The 26,712-nt window shown below is 46.7% G+C and overlaps 1 protein-coding gene and 1 pseudogene across 1 annotated transcript in view; one reads left to right on the top strand and one right to left on the bottom strand.

Moving 5' to 3' along the window:
* Nucleotides 1–473, bottom strand: part of LOC123051633 (vegetative cell wall protein gp1) — a gene marked incomplete in the record, with an annotated part of 1,564 nt that extends 1,091 nt beyond the window's left edge. The window contains 1 exon segment of the mRNA XM_044474583.1: nucleotides 1–473. Within this exon segment, the coding sequence (XP_044330518.1) occupies nucleotides 1–338 (338 nt within the window).
* A 14,438-nt stretch (nucleotides 474–14,911) lies between these two features.
* The window catches only part of LOC123048752 (ankyrin-1-like), a 32,979-nt pseudogene continuing 21,178 nt past the window's right edge, over nucleotides 14,912–26,712 (top strand).

Raw genomic sequence — 26,712 nt, 5'->3', positions numbered from 1 at the left:
GGCTCAGGCTTAGGTTCAGGCTTTGGCATCGGCTCCGGCTTCGGTTCCGGTTTGGGCTCTGGCTTTGGCATGGGTTCGGGTTTGGGCATAGGCTTAGGCTCTGGCTTTGGCATGGGTTCAGGTTTAGGCAGAGGCTTAGGCTCTGGCTTTGGCATGGGTTCAGGCTTAGGCATTGGCTCTGGCTTGGGTTGCGGCTTGGGCTCTGGGTACGGCGTCGGCTTGGGCTCCGGCTCGGGGAGCTTCTCAGCAAGGCCCCGGCCAGCGGCGGCCGCCTGGCTGAAGCCGGAGGCCGCGACCAGCCCGACGAGGAGCACGGCAAGGAGGCTGTGCCTCGCCATTGCTGCTCGCTCCTTCTCGCAGCTCTTGCTGCACTTTGTGCTTCACCGCGCGCTTCTAAACCTCTCAACTGAGATAAAGTGGATGGGGTGTCGGTGTGGTTCCTCTGAATGGTGGTGTGGAGAACCGGAGATGGCATACGGGGTGGTTTTATAGGGCGGAGGAGTCAAGCAGGTCGGGACGCGTGTGCCACACTCCCGAATCCCGTTCGACCAGTGCCGGTGGGTCTCCGGGTGGATCAGGTTACCCCTCTCAACTTTTCATCTGCCGTCTGCACCTTCCTCCCGCCCGCCTGGACTGCAAGGTAGTAATGAGAGGAGACTGCGGACAGTAAATGTGTGCTGTGGACGCCGCCGGACGCCGGACGGCGGATGGCTGGTGGCCGGTGGCAGGTCGCCGTCGCGCCTTGAAACCCATGTCGGGGATTTCTTCATTGCGCGTAGCATCCGACGACGCCTGATGGGTGCGGGTCAAGTCCGGCGACTGTTCTAGGCAGCTGCTAGCAGGGGCTGACGGCGACGGGGCACTGAGAGTTGAGCCTCAGCTTGACGGCATCAACTGAACCGCGCCGTACCATTTCACGTGGAGCTTTTACTGCAGCCAGCATAGATTTTTCTCACAGAAGTAAGCTCAAGCTGTGGTCGCCAGGCAGATACGAACCCGTACGTACGTACGTCTCGAACCCGTTGCGTGCTCGCTCGCCGCTGTTTGACTGTTCATGCGTGTCCGGTCGATCGATCCATCCGCGATTTTGTTCGTACGGCCAGCTGCGGTGCGGTGCGGTGCGGTGTGCCGTCGGCTGATCGACGGCGATCGCACCGCCGTATCTGTCCAACCATCGGCAAGTTTGAAATTGTTCATCGAGACGGATCGGCAGACCGACCGGCCTTGCTTGATCTGGTCTGCGGTATTAATTGGGTCTGGTTGATTGATTGACCGGTTAAAAGTCACGCCAATGAGAAGATTGACAGGTCCCCTCTGGCTGATCCGATGGATGAGCGCTCTGAGTATATCTAGGATGATTCATAATTTTCATATTGCAAAGATAAGTCGGACTGCCAATGGGGTGGCACATGAGATTGCTAAGTTTAGCTTTAGTTCTATGTCCGATGGGATTTTTTTTAATTCTGTTCCGCCCTGCGTGGTGTATGCTGTAATGAATGATTGTAAGAACCTTTCGTTGGCTTAATTAATATATGGGATGTTTTTTCAAAAAAAAAAGTCACGCAAGCATGTGGCGAGGTAGGCAGGCAGAACTGCTTTTGTTGATATTGTTACAAGCACTTTTTGCTTGAACAAGCGTCTTTCTTGCTGCATTTTTTCTTCTTGTGGGGCTTGCGGCGTTGATTAACACTGCGGCTGAAATGCAACATGTGTTGCGTAAACATGGTACTACTATTGCTCGAGATTTATTGATTAACAAATGAAGCAACCTTCGGACATATACCAAAATAAATAAGTGAGGCAACCTGCCTACCTAGCTAGCTAGATTGTGAGCTCACACAAATCAAGAACGCGCAAAAGTATAGCTCAAGCTGTGGTGGTTAGAGACACCGTAACCGTAACCCAGCCCGTCCGTTTGCGTGCTTGCTTCATGTTGTTTGACTATCCGTGCATGGCCCGGTCCATGTATCTGCGGACGGCAAACCAGCCATGGTGTGCCATCGGAGGCAGTCATACCGTAGCTATCGAACCATCGGCAACGTTGAAATTGTTCGTCGATATGGATCGGCCGACCGACCGACCTTGCTTGCTCTTGCTCACAGTATTAATTGGTCACGCGGAGGCCAGGTAGGCAGAGTAGGCAGGCACAACATATCTTAGCGTTGATATTCGCAGCACATTTCTCACGAGTGTTTGTGAGAGTACCGATGAAGCCAAGCACACCTACGTGTTCTTCTTATTGCTGCGTTTCCCTTGTGGGGCTGCCGCATTGATCGACAACATTGCGGCTCAAGTTGCGTAACATTGCAATGTGGTTTTACTGATTAACAATAACAAATGAAGCAACCTTCGACACCAAAAATTGAATAAACGAAGCAACAACCTACCTTACCTAGTAGATTGTTATAAATCTTCACTCCATGCGATGATAGAAGGAGGAGCAACCGTATTTTAGCTCTATGTGGTCGGCCAACCTTTAGTAGAAATCATCAGAAGATCGACCGGCCGGCCGTGTACACGTTAGTGCAATCCTACAAAGTAGAGAAAAAGCATGGGCGGCGGGTAGAAAGCGACCCACGCGTCGCGGTTGCCATCACCCAATTCAACATTTTCGATCGGGAAGGTACGGGTCGGATCGCGGGAATCGAATCGCTACCTAGCTTTTGACTGTAGCGCGTACCACGTACCTAGATAATTAAGGGCATCGATGCCCCGGGCTCCACACCAATCGCCTCAGTTCAATTCACAGCGGAAACGAGAGGTCTCCCTTCCCGAAAGGAACTGGCCCCGAAAGATCTCTAAAAAGATCTGCATGAATGTGATCTGTACTACGAGAAGTTACCGTCCACTCACATTTGTTGAAAAATGGACAAAAAGTGTAAAAATGTCGAGCTCGTTGTCATTGTGTACTAGTAGTGTCCAACTTGCATATGTGTGGTGGCTAGGGGTGGATTAACGGGCTGCTCGGCTTTTAAAGCTCGTGCTCGTTAAGCTCGTTAAGATTAATAACCAAAAAACCCTGCTCGACTCAGCTCGTTTGAAGCTCGTTAAGTTCGTGAGCGTTTGTTAACTGATTCTTATGTGCTACGAGCCGAACCGACGACGATGTCCCTTAGTAGGAATAATGCCTTTCACGTTCTATCCATGTCCCCATGGTGCGTCTAGCATCACCAGAGGGTGTGTGCAGGTGTGTCTCCGTCGGATCTCGTGGGATTCGGTCGGTGCTGGTCTTCGGTGGATCTGTTTGGATCCGGTTTTTGTTCGTCTTCGTTCGGGTGTTTACAGGATTGATCCTTCTGATCTACGAGTTTCTTCCTCGACGATGGTTACTACTTTGGTGTGTTGGTCCTATGGGACCATACCACAACGACTACCAGACTGTCTACTACAACAAGATTTGCCCGGCTCTGGTGAGGGAGGGGCGATGACGGCGGCGCGCCTTCGTCTCACTCCGATGCTTGCATCATCGCTAGGTGGTCCATGGACATGGTTTAATTTTTTTACCTCTGTTGTTCTTTGTATTGCCATCATTGAAGTTGAATAGATTGAAAGTTTCTCGAAAAAAAAACTTGCATATGCCAGGTAGACAATATTTTCTTTTTAACATAATATCTTCACCAGTTTGGTTGTCTCCAAATTTAAATTCAACAGAGACAACATCACATGTTCAATTAGTTCACGAAGAGAGATATTGGATGGCAACGACTGGTTTAAGTTTCTAAGAGCATCTACAACCAGACTCTCCAATACACACCCCAAACCCACGGACGAGCTGCCCAATCACTGATCGGACGAAAAAACTGCACTTAGCCGGGCTCCCTATAGCCGGCCCAAATACTTGGACTGACCGGCACTCCCCATATCCGGCTCATATCTAGGGCAGATATGGGGACACTCGGACGCTCCCGGACACGCGCGTCATGGCGGCTCCGACAAGCCAGATTCATCCCAAATCATCTTAAAGTTGACTCTTCCTTCTTCACTTCGACCAAAACCCTCCCGCCCCCATCCTCCATTTCCCGCCTCCGCAGCCGCCCACCTCCTCCCTTGCTGGCCGTCCTCGTCTGCTGTCGCTGATGTCGTCGCCGACGATCCTGTCTGCTACCATGACCATGGATGATGCCTCGGTGGTATCAGTCGGGGTCCCCAGCTTGGCGGCGGATCCTTACAAGGCGGAGAACCTTGCCCAGAAGGAGCGCCGCTGGAGGCAGCGCGAGCGTGAGGCGACGGAGAGGATAGCAGCGGCGAAGGCAGCTGTGGACACGGTCTTCGTAGCCGCCAATGAGGACATGGATGCGATGCAGGCCAATCCGCTGGTTGTGGCCACGGGGACAAACAACTTGTCGTCGTTGCACGACTCCGTTCCGCCTCCTAGTGGGCGGGCATCCCGGAGTTGAGCTTTTCACAAGCCGTCCTCGAGGCGGACATGATGGCCAACTCGCCGGTGCTTCAAATGCATCGGGCATATCCTCGAGCAATGCCGACTTGGTGTTCGATGGAATGCCCGGCCATGACTCGGTATAATTTGTACTGTTGGTGTTCGTTGATTCATCCGTGTATCTCTCATCTATGTATGAACTATTGAATTTTTATTTTGGCATGTACTGAATTTATTCGGGCTACACTATGTTTGTATTGTTGAATGTATGATGAATTTGGGTTGTATGGTCAATTGTGCATGGATTTGCACGGATTTGGGTTTTGAGATTTGAAGAGTGCTTGGGGAGAGGGCCAAATAGGGACTTGTCGGCGCTGTTTGCGGGCGCGTCGGGGCATGTTCGCGGGCATATAGGAGATTGAATTAGGCAATTCCGATTGTATATGTTCTAACGTTAGGAAATAGCTTTGGCGTTCCATGACCAATGACAAGGGAAAATCACGCGGTATATTTATTTTTCATATTTGTCATTTAGATACCTTGAATCCTTGAAATGATCTAAAGAACCTGATACCAAATCACATCACGTATGCACGGCTAGAAATCCTAGCATCTCTTCCTCGAGGAGCTGGTAGAAATCTACGCCGGAGCTCCGTCTAATTCGTCCCGATGGATGAACTTAGGAGGATTGGAGCCTGGAAAACTGACTCAAAGAAGAAGCACATGACATCCGTCCGAGCACGAAAACTCTAACCTATCTACTAGTCAAAGTCGAGGCACCAGGATTCCCTTCCTCGCCACCGGCCGTCGGAGTGGCAGGCAAAGGGGAAGCAAATCCACAGACTCATTGGTGAAGATCGAGGGGAGGAAGGCTTTGTCCGTAGTCTCCTATCCATGTTGCTAACTTCTCGTAATAATCATGTTTCATTTTGAAATTTTAAAAGTTCTATTTGAGTTTTTAAACAGAAGGGGTTTACATTGAGATTATTTTTTGCGAAAAGCATCCGAATCTATTTAAAAGTTCACCAAAAGTACAAAGCACCTCGTACATACTAAAAAATTACATCGATGTCTCTGAAGCACCGAACGACAACTACCGCCACAATAAATGAGCAGCCGACGTATCGCTCGCCGCTCCTCTGCCGGAGCCGGCCTAACCTTGTTGATGAAGTCCGAAAGTCTTTGTGCCGTTGTCGTTGTCATTGAACACTTGAATCGATCCGAAGTGCCTGACATGAAATCTTGCCGTCGCACACACACAACGAGAGACCCTAACCTCATCGTCCCAAGGAGACAACATGAATCTATGCCAGAGCTCTGTCGCTTCCATCTAGGCGGAGGAACTCGAGGAGGGTCGGAACCCGGAAAACCAACTCAAAGAAGAAGCGTATCCGTCCGAACAATGCCCTGCAAAGACTAAAAACCCTACCTAAACTACTAGCCGGAGCCTAGGCACCAGAATTCTCCTCCCCGCTGCCAGCCACCAGAACGGTAGGCAGATGAGAGGTGAATCCATGGGCTAGCCGGTGTTGTTTGGGGGAAAAGTGTAACCCTCCCACCGCTAAGGGAAGGAACACTTCGGGTTTACGTTGAGATAGGTTCAAAAGGAAAATAAACAATGACCGATTGTAGATACCGATAAATTATATTATGGTTTTGCATTGGAACGAATAGTCTCAGATATAAAATACACATACAAAATGACACACGCATGCGCATGCGCATGCATGTGCTAGCAACACCAGGACAGGAACAATTGCTGGCAATGGCATAGTCGTTGTTTGTCCGGTGGCCTCGCCCAGTCCTTGTCCGCGCCCACCCACGCACGACGCACCCAGCCAAAGGTAGACTAGTAGAAGACTCGTGATACACGGCGGGACCCTTCTCTGTTCCTCAGTCGGCGAGAGATTTTGTTCCATCTCCGTCGACTGTTGTCAGCTTGCGTGTGGCGTCGATTTCAGCATGCAAACTACCGCTAGCCGCCGTCTGCTTCGGTGTTCGGGTGGGTCAGCACGGTTTTGGTTTTGGGCTAGGCTCGATGAGTTGCGTGCTTTCACAAGAGACGTCCACGTTGGACAGCCCATTAGTTGATTTGCACACGCGACCATCATTTTCTACCTGGGCCCCTCTGCATCGTTATAATGCATACAAACATCTTTATTAAACGCAAATAAATAGTTTAATAAATACATAATGTCAACTAAAAAGAACATATATCATAGAATTAATTTAACATGAGGAGAAGACGCCTCTTCTGATTAGTGTTTGCGCCCCCTTGCGAGCGGCCCCAAATCCTAGCCGCCGCCACCTCTCTTCCACCACTCCCGCAGCCACCTGAGGAGCCCGCCGGCTGCAGCGCGTCTTCCAGTGAAGGTAGCGGCGAGGATCTATTGCCTCGCGCCGGTGTGAGGGGCTCTGGAAGCCACAACGGCGGCCCTGGGTGGAGATGGCGGCATCGATCTCTTCGGTGAATGGTGCGCACGTATGTTGCCCGTCCCTTCCGGCCGCGTGGGTGGCGTGATGGTGACGAGGTCTTGCTGCAGCGGTGGGCAGTTCTCTTCCTTCCGCCCCTTCCCCTTACGGTGGTCTCTTCTCATGGCACGTCGGATCTGTTCATCGAGGATGGGGTGGAGGAGTCATGGAACGAGGGAAACCCCTGATCGATTTCCCGTCGACCTCGACGCCGGCAACGCTCCGGTGTTGTTCTCCCTCTTGAGGGCGGGTCGAGCTTTCAGATCCCCCCTCCCTCCTCCTACTTCCTTCTCCGGGCGAAAGTCTTGGCCTTTTGGTCGGACAACGGAGGTGTTTTGGCATCCCGGTCCTCCCTGGAGGTGTCGTTCAAGGGGTGGTTGGGGTTGTGGGCCTGGTGTGTGGTGTTGGGCGACGGCGGTGGTGCTCGGCTCCCCTGGTTGTTGGTGTTGGTAGTGGCGTGTGGGTTCTTCCGCATCTTTCAGCGGCTCCTCGCCTTGCTTGCTGGTTGGTTGCCGGCCGGTGGTGGGCGACCGCTGTTCGGCACGGTCTGGACAAAGGGGAGATGGTGGTCTCCCCTCTGATAGTGGCCTGAGGCGGCAGGCGATGGAGTCAATGTTTTCCTTCAAGTGGTCTGGATCTTCATCTCCACGGCAGTTGATGTCGTCGGGTGGCTTCACCCCTGCTGTTCTGGCTGCGCAAGACCTCTGTCGGCTTGGTCGTAGTTTCTCTTGCTGCTCTGTTCGCTACTACTCCTGGTTGTACTGAATTTGGCATGTAATTTTTAGTTTTTGGTCAAGTCTTTGCCTTTGTAATTCAGCACCATTGTATCTTAGTCGGTTGATGGCTTCATTAATTTGAAGTTGGGCCTTCGTGCCTTTTCTCTAAAAGAAATAAATATAACAGGAAGATAACAAAAAGGAAAAGACCACAACCAACCGGTAACAAGATTGCATGACTTAACCTGCGTCCCCATGTTGATGTGATGACCGCATAAAGATCGATGATGCAGCCCTGAAGATAACCTGTAAAAAAATTAATATAGCGGTTGGCCATTTCTAATTGTCCAAAAAAAGGTACAAACCCCTACATGGATACGACCCTTAAGCTTTTTGTTGATACGGCAAACCAGTTCTCAAACAAATTTGGCGCACTTGTTGGAATGACACATTATATTCAACTGTTATTGCTCGCCTGGGAGTCGTACTGTCGTTGTACATGCTGGCCTATTTCTTTGGTTCTTTTGAAGAAAAACATCAACTAATAGTCTAAAAAAGTCAACTACGGTTTTCAAATAGATTTAGAAAGTTTCGTGAAATAAAAACTGTTCGTAAATTTGAAAAACAAAATCAGGAAATTTGAGGAAAGTACATGACTTTGAAAAAAGTTCATGAAATCTAGAAAAAGTTCATGGATTTATTGGTCAAAAATGTTCATTATTTTAGAAAGCAAAACTAAGTGAAAACCATAAAAATCCAAAGAAAAATCAAGTAATATACGGCAGAAAAGAAGACAAAACAGGCTGCAAGCGTCCAGAAGCTTCCCAAAACTGGCCCAAAAAGCTTCCGAAAGCTTCCCAAAATGGGGAGGCAATTTTCCCGCTTGAATAACGCCAGAATGGGCCGGTCTACTAAGAAAATATAACAAAGGCAGCGTATGTGTGGGGATCCTTTCCGGGAGCTCCTATACGGCGCATTATGTCGCCTATGCTGCATCGTGGGCCGGCCCACAAGGTGCGGCTAGTTAGCGCCAGTTCCTAAACGGGCGCATTATGCGCCCGTTAGGTCATGTACAACAGCATCCAGTCAGCCGTCTATAACGTGTGACATGTGAGATTATTTCTTAGGTGGAAGAGAGAGAATAAGGAGAGAGAAGGAGGATGTCTATAATTTGGCAGACGGTCTAATCCCAGAAACTTCGCTACTTACCGATAGGCGTTTTCCCGTTGTACGCTCAGACCGTCACTAGTCTGCTGTTTTTCCGCCCACCCGCCGTATCCGGTGATGCCCAGATTTGTTTTCAGATCCTAATTTCGTGGGTGCTATAGATGGAAAATAGACGATCTATTTTACAAGATGTTCTGACTACTGTCTATAGTTGAGGTGGAGTATTGTTACAGACTCCAAGATGTCTGAACTTAGTGTACATGCCCTTAGAAACTGGCGCTAACTAGCCGCACCTCGTGGGCCGGCCCACGATGCAGCATAGGCGACAGCGAAAAACGTGTATATGGCGAAAAACCCTCCCTATGTTGCTTAGGCTAGGATTCCAACTCGCCCATGTACCTATAGTGCAGTTTGCCAGAACCACTAAGCATGTAGGCGCTACTGACAGATTCCGGCCCAAAAAGTTTAAAACTAAGGTAGTCGAGCTGTTTATTGCGCATAGATAGAAAAAGATGATTTTCTAAAAAAAAATTATGAACAAAATTTGAAAGTTCACAGATTTCAAAAACAAATCATGAATTCAAAAAATTTAATGTAATAAAAAAGGTGCACGAATTCAAAGAATTTCATGAATTAGAAAAAATTCATCGATTTTGAAAAAATCAACTTCCAAAAAAAGTTCACAAATTAAAAAAAAAACACATCAATTTAGAAAAAAACTTCATTAGTTTTGAGAAATTCCTTCCATTTTCAAAAAATTCATAATCATGAAAAAACTTCATCGAATTTGCAAAAAAGTTCATCGACTTAAAAAAAGTTCACTAATTTGGAAAAAAGTTCACCAAATTTGAAAAAAAGATCACTAATTTGGAAAAAAGTTCATCAAATTTGAAAAAAAAATCAACGGATTTGAAAAAAGTTCACCAAATTTGAAATAAGTTTATCAAGTTAAAAAAAAACTTCACGGAACTTGAAAATAGTTCATCGAACTTGGAAAAAATTTCATCTAATTTCAAAAAAGTTTATCAAATTTCAGAAAAGTTCATCGGATTTGAAAAAAGTTCGTCAAATCTGAAATAGCTTCAGCGAATTTCAAAGCTCATCGAATTTGAAAAAAAGTTCATCAAACTTGGAAAAAAGTTCATTGAATTTGAATAAAGTTCATCGAAGTTGGGAAAAAGTTAATCAAATTAGGAAAAGTTCATCGAAGTTGAAAAAAACTTCATCAATTTTTTTTATCAAATTAGGAAAAAACAAAATTCATTCAATTTGCTAAATAAATCACGCATTTTTAAAAAACGAAAAATAAAAAGAAAAAATAAAAAAGAAAAAGAAAAAGTAAAAAGACAAAAAACGAAAAAGAAAGAAGAAAAGAATGAAAAGATGTAATTATTCACAGTTGGTTGCGTTGCCCTGTTTGCTACCATAGCTAGGGGATGGCGAGATCGTAGGGTTTAGGGTTTAGGGACCAAATGGGAACCCTCACCCGTGGTGATGGGTCCGTCCGTTAGTCAGTTTCTGCGTTTTTTCTGTCTGGTTTATTTTGTTTTTTCCTTTCCTTTTTTTTGCCGAATTCGTCATTTTTTGGAAAATAACGAATGATTTCAAATTCATATTTTTATTGAAAATAAGAAACCAATTTTCAAATTTGTGATTTTTTCGACTATGGTAACATTTTTTGAATTCCTGAACAATTTTCAAACTCGTTGACAATTTTAAATTCGTAAATATTTTTCAACCTCTTGAATTTTTTAAATCCATAAACATTTTTGAAATTATTGAACATTTTTTAGTTCATGAATGTTGTTGAAAGTTAAAATATATTTCAAATTTGAAAAAACAATCAAAATATAAATTCGTGAACTGATTTTAAAATATGAACATTTTTGAAACTCGTGTTTTTTTGAATTGATGATTTTGATTAAAAAACAATGAATATATTTTTTAAATTTAGGAGCATTTTTAAATCATGATTTTTTTAATTCCTGGGCTATTTTTAAAATTCGTGCACATTATCTGCATTTACGAACATTTCTCTAAATTTTTAGAAGCACTTTATTATAAATCATAGGAAATAAATAAATTCTGCTTAGAAAACTGCCCAGAGAAAAATAACTTCGCAAACACTAGGGATCACGCACTTGTTACTGAGCCGGTCCACTAGTTCTGACGATGGGAAGAAGGTGCGTGTTTGGTGAGTTCCAGCGCGCAGGTTGCTGAATAGGGGCTCCCTGTGTTCTGTACATTTTTTGCTGGTAACTTCTTTCGCCTCATGGTTGGCCCTGGTCTTTTTTCTTATTTTTTTAGCGGAGCTTTTTCTTATTCTCAAGTAGATTTCTTTTAGACCCCTCGAAAAAAGTAGATTTCTTTTGAGCTGCTGCTTTGCCTTCGCTATCGTTCACGGCTTTTCTTATTTATCTTGCAGCAAAACGCCCCAACAATACCGAGCTAGCAAACGACTGAACTGGCCCGAGCCATTTAGTAAGGTTCTGATTCCTTGTTTTCTTGGTTTTAGTTTTTTCTGTTGAATATTTTACCGGTTTAATTTTCCTTTTTTATTTTTTATTTAAATTTTTTCACCATTTCAGAAAACATTTATATTTTTAAAAGTGTTGCATTTTAAATTCACATCTCAAAAAGATATTCAAAAATTTTAAAAATTGTTTACAACAGTTTAAAAAAGATTCACCTTTAATAAAAAATATGTATTTTGGAAAATCTAAACAAACAGAAAGCAAATAGTAGGGAAAAGAATCGCTCACTACTTGTCCGAGTCGCTGCAGTCGTCCTGGTTATATTGTCCTTATGTGTTTGTGTTTGCTGGGCGTTTTGACACACTTGGGGCCTATTCAGATCCTCTCCGGGTCTCATCCACACCTAAAGCTAATTTGAACGTTTGAGCTCCAGGAAGCTAAATTCAAGAAGCTGACCCGACCACAGTGCCATAACGAGAAGCCCCCATAGCCCAGGTCCACCAAAACGGAGAACAAAAGTTTGCTATATTTACAACTAAAAGTGCCATTGCCAAAGAAAAGATTCGTCCAGCCACCCCTGAATCAATACACTCCCCTAAAAAAATGACCGCTGCACCCAAATCGAATCGGTGCCCACATCTCCCAGTCAACAAACGTCATCTCCCTTGACTTGGTAACCCTACTGACCGCCGCCATGGTCGGCTTCACCCCGCCGCAAGCCAGCCCTCCTATCCGTCGACAGATCCCCCGGTTCCAAGCCCATCCCCACCGGATCGCGTCCACAATTCCATCGTGACCAACCCCCACACTGCATCCCCATGAGCAGGAGGCGCCACTCTGATGCCATTGACGCGGTGCTCACCTCGTCGAGGCCCGCCTCCTCTGAGCCCCCACTCCAACGCCATTGAACTGAGGTGAGTTATGTAGACAGGCTGGTCAATCTGAGGTGAGCTACTTCCAGCTGGCCCAAGCTGGCTCTAGATAGGCCAACAACCGCTGCCAGACCAAGGCGGCGATGCATAAGCTGGTTTGGGTGTCAAACGGACGGAAGTTGCTCCAAGGAGTGAGAAGTTGAATTTGTGGAGTTGGAAGAGTCGAGAGAGGTTTGAGGCCCTTAGCCTCGTATAGTAGCTTTCATACTCCATTAAAGGAAAGGTATGCTTGCTTGGTTTCTTTGGTCTGACAACACACACCACAAACTCTCATAGTCGATGAGGAAACGTTAGTAAAACTACATTTCAGTAATCTGTCTGGCCTTAACCTCTACGCAAGGAGATCTTACGTATAGACCCATGATTAGGTAACTACTTCTTATTTTATTCGGAGTATCCAATGGAAATCGTGCCTCTATCTAGAGGTCATGGATACCTAGCTGGGTGCTAGAAAGGTTACCGAACCAGGGTTAAGTGAGGCTGTTCAAACTTCGCGTCCTTCACTATCGGATGTATATGAGTAAAATCAGACATCAGTGTCACAACCTAGTGTTATCCAGATCTTTCGTTGATCCAAGCGATTTTGGGAAAGACTCAGCATTCTCCCACAAAAGGCCAGTCCTGGAGTTTCTAGCCGACTCATATAAGTCAGGGTGTAATTCTTTTTAGGTGACGTATATTTCTCTCTGATTTTCTCTGTGGTCTCAAAGGATGATCAGTCGGATAGCGTCATTGATAATAAAAAGAAGAAGTTTACACGCCGGGTACATACTTCGGTGCCACTAATTAGCGAGTTTTTTTGCCCACCTACACCATGTAGACCGGAGGATTACACAGAATCCCATTAGCGAGTTTCAGATAGCTAGGTTATTTAAGAAACTTGGAACACCAACTCCAATGCTTGGCTTGCTGAATCAGCATATTGATTACTTCATTGAATTTTGCGGCCCGAGCTCTTGTGATTGGTCCACTTGGCAGGTGGAGTGGATCCTTAGCAGGTCCAATCATGTGTTCCTTGTTCGCTGCTAGCTGGCAGCCTGGCACAAAGAGAGGATTCTAAGCTAATTTGGCATGTCTCTTTTCATCACACATTATTGGGGTCTAATATCACTAGGACAATACAAGTGAAAAAAACATATTATCTCAAGGAAATGTAACAACTGTTGGTTCATTTTGGATGGTACTTCCTTCGTCCGGGTCAACTAATTCCGTAGGTTGGGAGTACTAGTTGATAATACGGAGGCAGAAGATACATGGACAAAAAAGCACAAAACAGCCATCTTATCATCCTGTTTCATGACAAAGTCAGCGCCAACCCCCTCGTGTCGCCCCCGTGGGCGACCAGGGGGAAACCCTAGCTTCCGGCGCCCGTACTCCCCCGCATCTCCTTCATCCTCGCCGCCGCCAGCAGCACCGCCTGGCGATGCCTGGCCGGTAGGGGCGGCGACGGGGCTCCCTTCCCCTTTGCGCGAATAGGCTAGCGCGGGACGGCCGTTCCAGAGGACGCGCCGGACTTTTGCGGGGTGCGGCGGCGCTGCATATGGATCCTAGCTGCGATGTGCGCAGCACGTCGGCGGTTGGGGTTCGTGCTCGCGGCGTGGTGCGGCTGCTGGATCCGGTGGTCGCGTGCATCGTCGGTCTCGGGTCAGATCCTTCTGGATCCGGCGCCTGAACACCGTCGGCCAGCGCAGGATGGTGGCTTTCGTCGCTGACCAGGTCAGATCTTCATTGATCCGGTGCCTGGATGGATCTACGCCGGAGGTATTGAGCCTTATGGCGCTTCCCTCTCTGGAGTTTTTGTGTCTTGGCTTCTGCCAGATCCGAAGCAGACGGAGATTGGTGGTACAGGATGAGGACCAGAGGAAACTTTGGTCGGCTAGCTCGGCCCGGCATCGGCGACGGCTTAGACGTCGTTACCCTTCTTGAAGGCGAAGTCGAGGTCCCTCCTATCCACCTCCGTCCCCTTCCCGGACGAAAGTACAAAATCCGTCTTGGATTGGACGGCGGCGGCGCCCTTCGCATCGTAACCTCCATGGAGGCGCCGTCTTGGGAGGCTTGGGCGTTCGAGGGAGAGTTGCTATGGGTGAAGGGCTTCGCGTGGCAGCTCCAGCAGCGGCAATGGTGTAGGTTGGCAGGAGGAGCGGCGTTCTAACCGCGTCAGATGCGTCTGGTAAGAGATGTCAAGTCATGCCTGGCCGACAGGTGCTACACTGAGTCATGCCTAGTCGGCAGGTGCTACGCACGACAGATCTTCCAGAGTGTCCGCGTCGGGATGGACGAGCGCAGAGCGGTGGAGTCGTTGGGCGTCGTGGTGGCGTCGACGGATGGACAGACTGGCAAGAATGATGCGAAAATCTCTCCTGAAGATGGGACAATGGTTCGATGATGATGGCGTTCTCTAAAACGTGTGCAAGGGGTGTATGCTTTAGGTTTGCTGCACCGGTTGTTTGTTTTGATACGTTAGATGGATGGATCGGCGACACCATCGGCTTTAGATATGGGGAATGAGAGCACTCCACATTATCAAGTTTATAGGTGTGAGTGGTGGCTTCGGGTGGCTTGATGTAATTTCTTGTCAGACCCTCGTGGAATAATTAATAAAGATGGCTGCATGCATCGATTAATGCAGAGGCCGGAGGTTTAACCTCCATTTCCAAAAAAAAACATGGACAAAAAAATTATCAAAAGGTTCCATCATCGAAAATTTGGACAAGGATTTTGATGCGGCCCAAAAATGAAAATCACCCGGGCTTAAAATACCTGCCCAAACGAACCCACCGCATATCACGGTGTGCAGGTGCGGTGCACCGGCGACCGCCCTACTCTCTCCTCCCCTCTGCTTCCCCGCGACGACCACTCTCGAGTCTCCAGCGACGCAGTACGACTCGCGTCTTCTCCGCACGCCTGACCGCCATGGAGATGGAGGCGGAGAAGGCGGCAACGTCTCCGCACCCGGTCCTGAAGGCTGCTCTGGAGGGCAACCTCCGTCTCCTCGAAGGTACTGATCACATCCACTACCAACCTCTCCTACAACTCTACCCGACCTTAGTTTCTTCTCCATCGATCGATGCTAATGAGGATAGATCCTCGACCGTGTGCCCAGAGCTGGCTCCCGTCGTGGCGGACGAGTGCATCTGGATCCGCACGCTATGCGTGGCGGTCATGGAGGGCCGGCTGGACATCTGCGCCTACCTCGTCGAGGACCTCCGCGTCGACGTCAACCAGCCCAACGACCTAGGTTTCCTATCTCTTCCCTTCCCGTCAATTTTGGGCCTCCTATATTGTCAGGCCGCGATATCTGAAGATTATCATTCAGTTAACTGTGGCAATTCCGGCACGTACCGGTTCAGACAATCCAACGGCCCAGGAGACTCTTCAAGCTACTTTCATCGTCAGCCGTTGGATCTACTTTCCGTTACTGTTACTTTTCGTGTGTCTCTGTCTACAGCGAGGCATCCACCTACTTAACAGCCAGGTTGTGGCTGAGATGGGCATTGAATCTTGCAGAATTCCCTTCGAGGATGAACCCTAAACTCATACGGCATAGCCGGATCACTTCCAGCACGGTAAAATCCCACGTCCTTCGCTGATCTGTGCACCTTGGGAGGTGCGGAGCTTTGGCGGCGGCAGGATCTGGGGCAGAGAGGCTGGTTGCCGCATCTGCGGTGGTAAAATTCCCCCTCTCTTCTGTGGATCAAGGTGATGGGGCGCTCGAAGGCAGTCGATGAGGCCGAGTGGCAGGAAGTTCTCTCGATCCGCGATGAGTTTGGTGCAGTTCAACAGGAAAATGCAGCGATGCGAACAGATGTGTCCAAATTACAAGAAGATGTTCAGTCGATCAGTTCCAAACAAGGTGAAATAGCTTTGCAAGTTGGAGGTATAGAAAAAGCTGTGTTAGATCTGGGAAAACAGTTGTCCACAATGAGTTCAGTCTTGCAGAAACTGGTGGCTCCATCGGGGTCTGGAACTAGAGCTGAGAAACAACCTGAAGCTGACACTGTCGTTATATCACCAACGTTGCAACAACAACAACAGGACAGGCCACCTAGCAGAACTGAACAGTTGAGACAACAGTTAGAAGCAGAAAAGGAAAAGACTAGACACTTAGAGGAGTTACAAATGCAGCAGTTACCTCCAATCAGAACAAGCCGACGTGCAGCACCACCTGGATTTCAAGCTCATGCTAATTTGGAAACAACAAGTGCCATTAGAACACCAGTAACACAGAGAAGGGAGGCCAAACCCCTGTTTTCCAACAGTATCAGCAACCAGCTCGAGACAGAAAATTGTGGCAGGGTTATTTCAGAACTTATGAGCAGGATATGCAGGCTCAGTTCATGAAAGCAATGACAAAAGGTCCACGGATAGATTTTCCTCGACTGGTGAAGATCCTGTTGGCTGGATTCGACAGTGTAACAAATACTTCCAAATGGCAGCAGCACCTGAAGAATACAAAGTGTCACTCTCTCAAATGTACATGACAGGAGATGCTGATGTCTGGTTGAGGAGGTCTGGTTTGCTTAAGAAACAATTGTCCTGGCAGGAATTTGGTAAAGAAATCATCAAAAGATTTTCTGCTCAAGGCTCTTATGATCTCACTGAAAAATTTACTTCTCTGAAACAAGGAAGCACTTCAGTGTCAGACTACACCAAGCTGTTTGAGGATTTAATGGCTGAACTGCAGGAGGAAAATCCTACATTATCAGAACCTTGGTTTATAAAGTGCTATGTTAATGGGATGAGAGATGGAATTAAGTACCAGTTGAGACTTCTTAGACCCACTTCCCTGACTGATGCCTACTGTTTGGCAAAAGAAATTGAACCTTGTCACCCTCCTCCAGTGACAACTGTTAAGAAATCAACAACTCCTTATAACAACTATTGGCAGAAAAATGTAGTGCCTACATCAGGGAAACAGGTGGTCAACACTGCAACAGTCCCAACAACTAGTAACACAAAGAGCACTGAACATGTGAACAGTCAAATTCAGGAAATCAGAAAAGCTGGTGAATGTTGGAGGTGTGGAGACAAATGGGTCCATGGCCATAAATGCACTCTAGTTCCTAATGTGCACATGTTACAGCAAGAAATGGAAGAAAATGGTCCATATGAGACAGATAATGACCAACAAGAAGTAATAGAGGAAGGAACAGAACAACAGGAGCAAGCTATGTTTATCTCTGCACATGCTATGGGCCAGCAGCTTGCTGTACAATCTCCTACAGTAATAGTGCATGTAAATGGAAAAAGAGCAGTAGCACTATTAGACTCAGGAAGTTCAACCTCTTTCATCAGTGAGCAGTTTGCTATCAAATCAAACTGTCAATTACTTCCTGTCAGGCCTAAAAAAGTTTCTGTAGCTGGAGGGGGCCTGCTGCTTTCTACTGCTGTAGTTCCCAATTGTGCCTTTCAGTTAGCCAAGTTGAAGTTGGAACACTCTTTCAGAATTCTAAATCTCCCTAGTCATGATATGATTTTAGGCTATGATTGGTTTTCACTGGTCAGTCCTGTGGCTTTTGATGTACCTCACAATCAGTTCAGCTTCACTCTCCAAGGTAAAACAACAGTAACAACTGCAGTTTATAATTCCAGTGAGGACATTTTGGAGATACCAGCAGAACAAGTCAATAAGCTTTTGGACAAAGGTGTGGAAACTTTTCTGCTCCAAATTCACAATATAGTGGCCCAAACTCCTGATAAGCATTGCATTCCAGCTGCAATAAGCAACTTGCTACTGGAATATAAGGATGTTTTTGCAGAACCAACAACCTTACCTCCAAAAAGGGAATTAGATCATAAAATTCCCTTGATGCCATGAGTTGAACCACCCCATGTCAGACCATATAGAGTACCTCATCACCAAAAAGAAGAAATGGAGAAGCAAATTAAGCATCTACTGGATAATAAACTCATAAGAAATAGCCAGAGTCCTTATGCAGCCCCTGTTCTCCTGGTTAAAAAGAAAGACAATACTATGAGACTTTGTACTGATTTCAGAAGGCTCAACACTGTAACAGTGAAGAATAAATTCCCTATACCAATAATTGAGGATTTGCTGGATGAGTTGCATGGAGCAAAGGTCTTCTCTAAGATTGACTTAAGGTCTGGATACCACCAGATAAGGATGGACCCTGCAGACATTCATAAAACTGCATTCAGAACCTTTCTGGGGCACTATGAATATTTGGTAATGCCCTTTGGATTATCTAATGCACCAGCAACTTTTCAATCTCTAATGAATCTTCTATTTGCTAAGTACAACAGAAATTTTGTACTAGTATTCTTTGATGATATCCTAGTATTTAGCAATACTATAGAAGAGCATGTGGAACATTTAAAGCAAGTGTTGCAAATCTTGAGAGAAAACCAGTTATTTGCAAAGATGTCCAAATGTGCATTTGCAGTTCCTCAGGTGGAATATTTGGGTCATGTGGTTTCTGGTGAAGGACTAGCTACTGAACCCAACAAGATCAAAGCAATTGTAGATTGGCCTACACCCACTGACATCAGTAAATTGAGAAGTTTCTTGGGTTTAGCTGGTTACTACAGGAGGTTCATCAAAGATTACGGGACAATTTGCAGACCATTGCATGATGCTCTTAAAAAAGGGAAATTCCTATGGACAGCTGACCAAGATACAGCTTTCAGAAAACTGCAACAAGCTCTGGTTACAGCTCCAGTTCTAGCTCTGCCCAATTTCAATGTTCCTTTCACATTGGAAACTGATGCATCTGGCTATGGCATTGGGGCTGTACTTATGCAAGAGGGCAGACCATTGGCATACTACATCTCTTCCCTCTGTCCCAGAAATGCTGCCCTATCTACCTATGAGAAAGAAGCTTTAGCAATCTTGGAAGCTTTAAAGAAATGGAGGCACTATCTTCTGGGCAACTCTGTAATCATCAAAACTGATCAGTAGTCCTTGAAGTTCATTACTGATCAAAAGATTACAGAAGGAATACAACACAAATTAATGATGAAATTGCTGGAATTCAATTTCACAATTCAGTATAAAAAGGGCATTACAAACAGGGTGGCTGATGCTCTGTCCAGAGTACTTCCTAAATGCATGTCCATGTCAACAGTTACTCCTGAGTGGGCCAAAGAACTACTCATCAGTTATCAAACTGACACAGGCACAAAGAAATTGCAAGAAAAGTTACTGTTGCAATCTCCTGAGGACAAATCTGATTATACTATACATGCTGGTATTATCAGATTTAAAGGGAAGATTCTAGTGGGAAATGACAGTAAATTGAGGGAAAGACTGATTGCTGCCCTACATAATTCACCTGTGGGAGGACACTCAGGTATGAGAGCCACTTACCAGAGAGTAAAAGGAATTTTCTACTGGCCAGGTCTTAAACAAGCAGTGGAATATTTCATAGCTACTTGTCCAATCTGCCAGAGAGCTAAGCATGAGAATTGCTTACGGCCAGGACTTCTAGATCCCTTGCCAGTAGCTGATATGGCATGGCAGCATATATCCATGGATTTCATAGAAGGTCTACCAACTTCTCAAGGAAAAGATGTAATATTAGTGGTAGTTGACAGGTTCACCAAATACTCTCATTTCATACCACTCTCACATCCTTACACAGTTCAGAGTGTAGCTCAAGAATTTGTAGATAACATTATCAAACTCCATGGCCCTCCAACACTTATTATATCTGATAGAGACAGAATCTTTACAAGCCAACTGTGGAGAGACATCTTTGCTGCATACAAAAGTGAACTGAGGTATAGTTCAGCCTATCACCCACAAACTGATGGCCAAACAGAGAGGATCAATCAGTGCTTGGAAACCTATTTGAGGTGTATGACTACTCAAGAGCCAAAGAAGTGGTTAGCTTGGTTGCCACTAGCTGAATATTGGTACAACACCAGCTACCATACAGCATTGAAGATGAGCCCTTTTCAAGCATTATATGGATTTCCTCCTCCATTGATTGCTGAACTAGCAATTCCTGGACCTGATAATGAGGAGGCACAGGACTTCTTAACAGCCAAGCAGAACATGTTGCACCAACTGAAAGAGAACTTACTTCAAGCTCAAAATAGAATGAAGAAGTATGCTGATTTAAAAAGAGTGGAAGGACAATTTGAAGTGGGAGATCTGGTATATCTTAAGATGGCACCATACAGACTGGCAGCATTTGGATTCAGAGGAGCACTGAAACTCCATAACAAATACTATGGTCCATTCTTGGTTATTCAGAAAATTGGCAACAATGCTTATAAGTTGCAATTCCCAGCAGATGTGCAAATGCACCCAGTCTTCCATGTTAGTCAGTTAAAGAAGCACTTGGGTCACAAGTCCATTCCTAGCCCACACCTGCCTATGGTGAATGCAGATGGCACCATTAAAACAGAGCCAGCTCAAGTCTTGGAGGTCAGGCAAGTTCCCCGTAAAAACATGCCGGTGGTGCAGTGGCTTATTCAATGGGCAAATATGACCGCCGAAGAAGCAACTTGGGAAGATGCGGAGTTCATCAAGCACACCTTCCCCACGTTCTCTCGAAGCACGATTGAAGCTTGGAGAACCAACAACACTACGTCGTGAGGACACGACGGTTCTTCAGGAGGGGGTAATGTCAGGCCGCGATATCTGAAGATTATCATTCAGTTAACTGTGGCAATTCCGGCACGTACCAGTTCAGACAATCCAACGGCCCAGGAGACTCTTCAAGCTACCTTCATCGTCAGTCGTTGGATCTACTTTCCGTTACTGTTACTTTTCGTGTGTCTCTGTCTACAGCGAGGCATCCACCTACTTAACAGCCGGGTTGTGGCTGAGATGGGCATTGAATCTTGCAGAATTCCCTTCGAGGATGAACCCTAAACTCATACGGCACAGCCGATAGATATATAAAACCCAGATCGGGACCTCCTTCCTTGTAATTCTCTGAAATTAGTCCATACAAATCGCCTTCCTGTACCTGTAGATCAACTAGGACCTGACATATATGATTAATTGGAAGAGAGGCCCTAAACCCTACAACCCATTTTTGTTTCTTCTTCTGCAGGTGAAACCGCGCTGTTCGTCTCTGCAACTTTCGGGACGGTTGCTGCAGCAAGGTATCTTCTTGATCGTGGCGCTGATCCGACGATACCCGGCAGATTGGGATCGCCTCTTCATACTGCAACAATGAATGGTGTAAGGGCATATTTATCCCTAAGATGTTTTGGTGATTGATGACAATGCGTTTGCTGACTAATCGTGTGCGTTGAGTGTTTTTCAGAGATTCATCCTTTTGGCACGAGACGATTTCCTCCCCTTGGAGCTTGAAGCGAAGACGGTGTAGTCCTTTTGGATTAGTTTGGTGGACTAGTCTCATAGGGATCATCGTACTATCAAGAGGGGGTCCGTTTTGGAAAGGCTAGGGCGGAATCATCATGTACACTTCCTTTGCCCCTCCCTCCGAGCCTTTCCGTTTCAATGATGGGCTTGTTTCTCTTCTCATTGTGCCCTCTCTGGTCCCAGCGGTAGTACCGCGGGCCAGAGCGGTAGTACCGCTTGGGTGCTACAAGCGGTAGTGCCGCTCTGGAGCGGTAGTATCGCCCAGAGCAGTAGTACCGCTAGTAGCCCCCATGTGTGTACTAACTCTGGTCCCAGCGGTAGTACCGCGGGACGGAGCGGTAGTACCGCTTGGGTGCCACAAGCGGTAGTACCGCTCTGTGAGCGGTAGTACCGCTCCAGAGCAGTAGTACCGCTAGTGGCCCCAAGCCGTAGTACCGCGGTGGTCTTGTGCTAGTACCGCCTCGATTCGAGGGCTCCTTTTTCGTGTCGGGTTTTACGGTACTGGCCGCGGCTGTGGGGGGCCGTAGTACCGCTCCTGTGCGGTAGTACCGCCCTCCCACCGCAGTAGTACCGCTGTGGGCCAAGCGGTAGTACCGCGATGAGGAGCGGTAGTACCGCTTATAGTGGCAAGCGGTAGTACCGCTGGCTCAGCGGTACTACCGCTCTCTTCGGGGCAGAAGTGGGGTAACGGTTGGTTTGTTCCCCCCACTATATAAAGGGGTCTTCTTCCCCAAAGTTGACCTATCTCTTCCCCCAAAAGGTCCATTGTTGCTCCAAGCTCCATTTTCGCCCGATCTCTCTCCCTAGCCAATCAAACTTGTTGATTTGCTCGGGATTGGTTGAGAAGGCCACGATCTACACTTCCACCAAGAGAAATTTGATTCCCCCACTTATCCCTAGCGGATCTTGTTACTCTTGGGTGTTTGAGCACCCTAGACGGTTGAGGTCACCGCGGAGCCATAGTCCATTGTGGTGAAGCTTTGTGGTGTCGTTGGGAGCCTCCAATTAAGTTGTGGAGATTGCCCCAACCTTGTTTGTAAAGGTCCGGTCACTGCCTTCAAGGGCACCAATAGTGGAATCACGGCATCTCGCATTGTGTGAGGGCGTGAGGAGAATACGGTGGCCCTTGTGGCCTTTTGGGGAGCATTGTGCCTCCACACCGCTCCAACGGAGACGTACTTCCCCTCAAAAGGAAGGAACTTCGGTAACACATCCTCGTGTTCACCGGCTCCACTCTTGGTTATCACGTTCCTTTACTTTAGCAAGTTTACTTGTGTTATATCTCTTACTTGCTTGCGTGCTTGTTGTCGTTGCATCATATAGGTTGCTCACTTAGTTGCATATCTAGACAACCTATTTTGATGCAAAGTTTAATTTGGTAAAGAAAAGCTAAAAATTGTTAGTTGCCTATTCACCCCCCCTCTAGTCAACTATATCGATCCTTTCAATTGGTATCAGAGCCTCGTCTCTTTATTAAGGACTTTACCGTCCAAAGAGTATGGTTGACGTTGTAGACGGTGCGGAGGAGCACTCCGGTGAGAATCCAGTCTCGTCTATGGGAGATGGGGGAACCGCTGTCTCTTGTGAGGAATTCAATGTGGCGTTGGACACATTGAAAACCTCCATGACGACCAAGGTCGAAAGCATGTTGAATAAATTCTTAGAAGGGCTTAAACTTACCACCGCACCGTTGAAAGTGGGTGATCCCGCTAACAAGGTGACGGATGCTACCTCCGACAAGGGGGAAGCTTCTAGCGAGAAGGCTCCTTGTTCTAGTGATAAAAATGGGACCGGCATCTTTGCCCATGTGGAACCTCCACCTGTCTATGGTGGACCGCTCCCTTCCACTCATTTGAATCATGCCGGCCCGGCCCCTAAGATTGAGAAGAATGTAGATTTTGATTCTTGGGTCTATCGTTTTAAGCGTCATTTAAATCATGTGAACACTAACCTTTGGAGAATCATTGAAGAAGGCTTCTATCCGTATGACCGAAGTAACATCACTCCTAGAGAAGTTGTGGATCATCAATTCAATGAGAATGCCCTCTTCGTCATCCAAGAAGCCATCCCACCCGAAGATCTTCCTCATCTCCGGCCTTACACCATGGCCAAAGATGTGTGGCTCCAAGTTATTTCCCTTTATCGGGGAAGCGCAAGCATTCAACGCTCCAACTATGAAGTGGTGCAAGATGAAGCCGACGAGTTTGCAATGAAAGAAGATGAAGAACCTCGTGAGCTTTTTCGGAGAGTAACCAAACTCGCGGTCTCGCTCCGAGATCATGGAAGCAAGGACACGGATGACAATTGGATCAAGCGCAAGTTCCTCAAGGCAATGATGCCCTACCACAAAGCCATGTCCTCCGTAATTCGTCAAAGGCCGGACTTTCATACCTTGTCCTCAAGTGAAGTGTTGGATGAGTTTGTGGCTATGAGCATCTTGGACAAGACCGCCGACAATGCGGTTCTTCGCTCTCAAAGAGTTAAGAAGCCCAACCTTGCTCTAAAGGCCAAGGTTAGTATGGAGGAAGAGGATGAAGAGGAAGAAGAGGAGGGCAACCTCGAAGATACGAAGTATGCCTATCATGAACACATGGCTCTTGCTTCAAGGCAATTTTGGAGCAAGAAGAACACGAGGCCAAACTTCAACAAAAGCAACTCAAGTGGCGCAAAGAGCAAGCAACGGATGAGGACTTGCTTCAATTGTGGCAATGTTAGCCACTTTGTTGCGGAGTGCCCTTACGAGAAGAGGGAAGACAATGGTGGCAAGCTCATTAGAAAAGACAAGGATAGGTCGTTCCCCAACAAGAGCAACTTCACCAAGAAGACTCCTCCCAAGGCGTTGGTGGTTCAAGAAGAGTACAATGAGGATGATGACGATGATGAAGATAGTGAGTCGGTTGCCATGGCCTCCGTTTCCACTGCGAAGACTCCACGGGTGTCTCTCTTCGACTCACCCAATGAGAACATCACCGCCAAGTGCCTCATGGCTAAAGCCACCAATAAGGTAACCTCCAACATCAAAACTACCATCATTAATCATCCTTCTTCGACGGATAGCATTGATGAACATGAGGGGACAAATGTGGAGGAAAATGAGTTTGAGATCTTTATGGGTAAACTCAAGGGTAAATCCAAGAAGCACTTCGTTGCTCTCTTGGAACAACTTAGTGAAGCCAATGACATGATCGAGGCTCACGAAGATACCATCTCTAAGATGGAGGGGCATAGTCGTGACTATGTCGATGAGATTTCGGATCTTTCCAATGCTCTTGACGAAGAGCGTGGTCTTCGTTTGGCTCTTGAGGAGTCATACAACGATGATCATGCTAAGTTAAAGAAAGATCTTGATCATGCTCTTGTTGTGTCTCGTGTGCTAAACTCCGAGAAGGCAAAACTTGGGGTTGATCTTGCTAGACTCAAAGAGGAGTTTGGTATTCTCGACAAGGCTCACAAAGTCTTGAAGGGTGTTCATGCTAGCCTCAAGGAGTCTCATGATCAACTCCAAGTGAATCTAACAAAGGAGAAAGCCACCTTTCCTCATATGGTGTTAATTGATAATGCAAATGCTACTAACCCGTGTTGTGAGCATGTGCATCTTGTTGAGGAGAATGCTAAGTATAAGGAGCAACTTGAGAAAGGCCTTGTGTCATGCATACAAGGTGAGAAGAACCTCAACGACCTCTTGAGCAGTCAAAAGGAAGTTGTGGCCAAGGAGGGGATTGGGTTCACACCCAATCCCAAGAACAAGAAGAAGAATGACAAGACCAAGCGACCTCCTCCTCTCAAGGAAACTTTTGTGAAGGAGGGAGAGGGTGCTTCCAAGGAGAAGAAGAACAATGCGAAGGGTGGCGGTGTCAAGAAGAGCAATGCCACTCCTTCCAACAAAGCCGGCGACTTTAATCCTTCTTATGTGTTATGTCGTGCTAGTGATGGGCATGTTTATGCCAAATTCGTTGGTTCTCCTTATGAGTACATTGAATGGTCTATTTGGGTTCCTAAGACCCTTATTACTAACATCAAAGGACCCATTACAAAATGGGTACCTAAAACCAAGCATTGATCTCTTGTAGGTGTTTGCTTCCGGTGGGGGATCATGGTTGCTCGATAGTGGAGCTACAAATCATATGACCGGAAGCAAGGACTTGGTGGTGGACGTGCACAAGATTCCATCTATGCCCACCAATGTCGAGTGGGGTGATGCCTCGTCTTCTAAGGTATTGGGACTCGGCAAAGTTGTCATTTCTCATGATCTCACGATCGAGAAGGTCATGCTAGTTGAGTCCCTTGCATACAATTTACTTTCCGTTCGTCAACTTGCTATCATGGGCTTTGCCACCTTCTTTGATATTGATACCGTGGCCCTCTTGTGGAGCAAGACTCTTAAAGTAGCCTTTGTTGGGCATGTCGAGAACGGTCTCTATGTGATTAACTTTTCGGAGCGACCCACTAAGACCGCGACATGCCTAATGGCTAAAGTTGACTTGGGATGGCTTTGGCATCGCCGTTTAGCCCATGTCAATATGAGATCTTTGCAAAGTCTTCTCAAGGGGGACCATGTCCGTGGACTAACGAACGTTAGTTTTGCCAAAGATCGTGCTTGCAGTGCTTGTATCGAAGGAAAGCTTCATGAGAAGGCTCACCCTCCCACGACTCTTATTTACTCGAAGAGGCCGTTGGAGGTCCTTCATTTGGATCTCTTTGGACCTCCATCCTTTGATAGTCTTGGGGGTAGAAAGTATTGCTTGGTAATTGTGGATGACTATTCTAGATACACGTGGGTGTATTTCTTCAAGAGGAAGAGTGAGACCCAACAAACAGTCATTGACTTTGCAAATGAAGCCCAACATCAACACAATGCAAAGATCTTGACAATAAGAAGTGACAACGGCACCGAGTTCAAGAAATACACCTTGGATGAGTTTCTCAGTGATGAGGGGATCAAGCATCAATATTCCGCACCTTACACCCCTCAACAAAATGGTGTTGCGGAGAGGAAGAATCGGACGTTGATGGATGCGGCAAGGACCATGATGGCGGAGTTCAAGTCTCCATACAACTTTTGGGCCGAAGCCATCAACACCGCGTGTCATGCTTCAAATCGGCTCTATCTTCGCAAAGGCTTGAACAAGACTCCATATGAGATCCTCACCGGTAACAAGCCCAACCTCAAGTACTTTCGGGTGTTCGGGTGTAAGTGTTTCATTCTCAAGAAAGGTGTTCGTTTGTCTAAATTTGAGACTAGAGCTCATGAGGGCATATTTGTTGGTTATGC

This window comes from Triticum aestivum, chromosome 2D (genome assembly GCF_018294505.1).
Source record: "Triticum aestivum cultivar Chinese Spring chromosome 2D, IWGSC CS RefSeq v2.1, whole genome shotgun sequence".
NCBI classification, from domain to species: domain Eukaryota; kingdom Viridiplantae; phylum Streptophyta; class Magnoliopsida; order Poales; family Poaceae; genus Triticum; species Triticum aestivum.
This window is presented reverse-complemented; position numbering and strand designations above follow the sequence as displayed.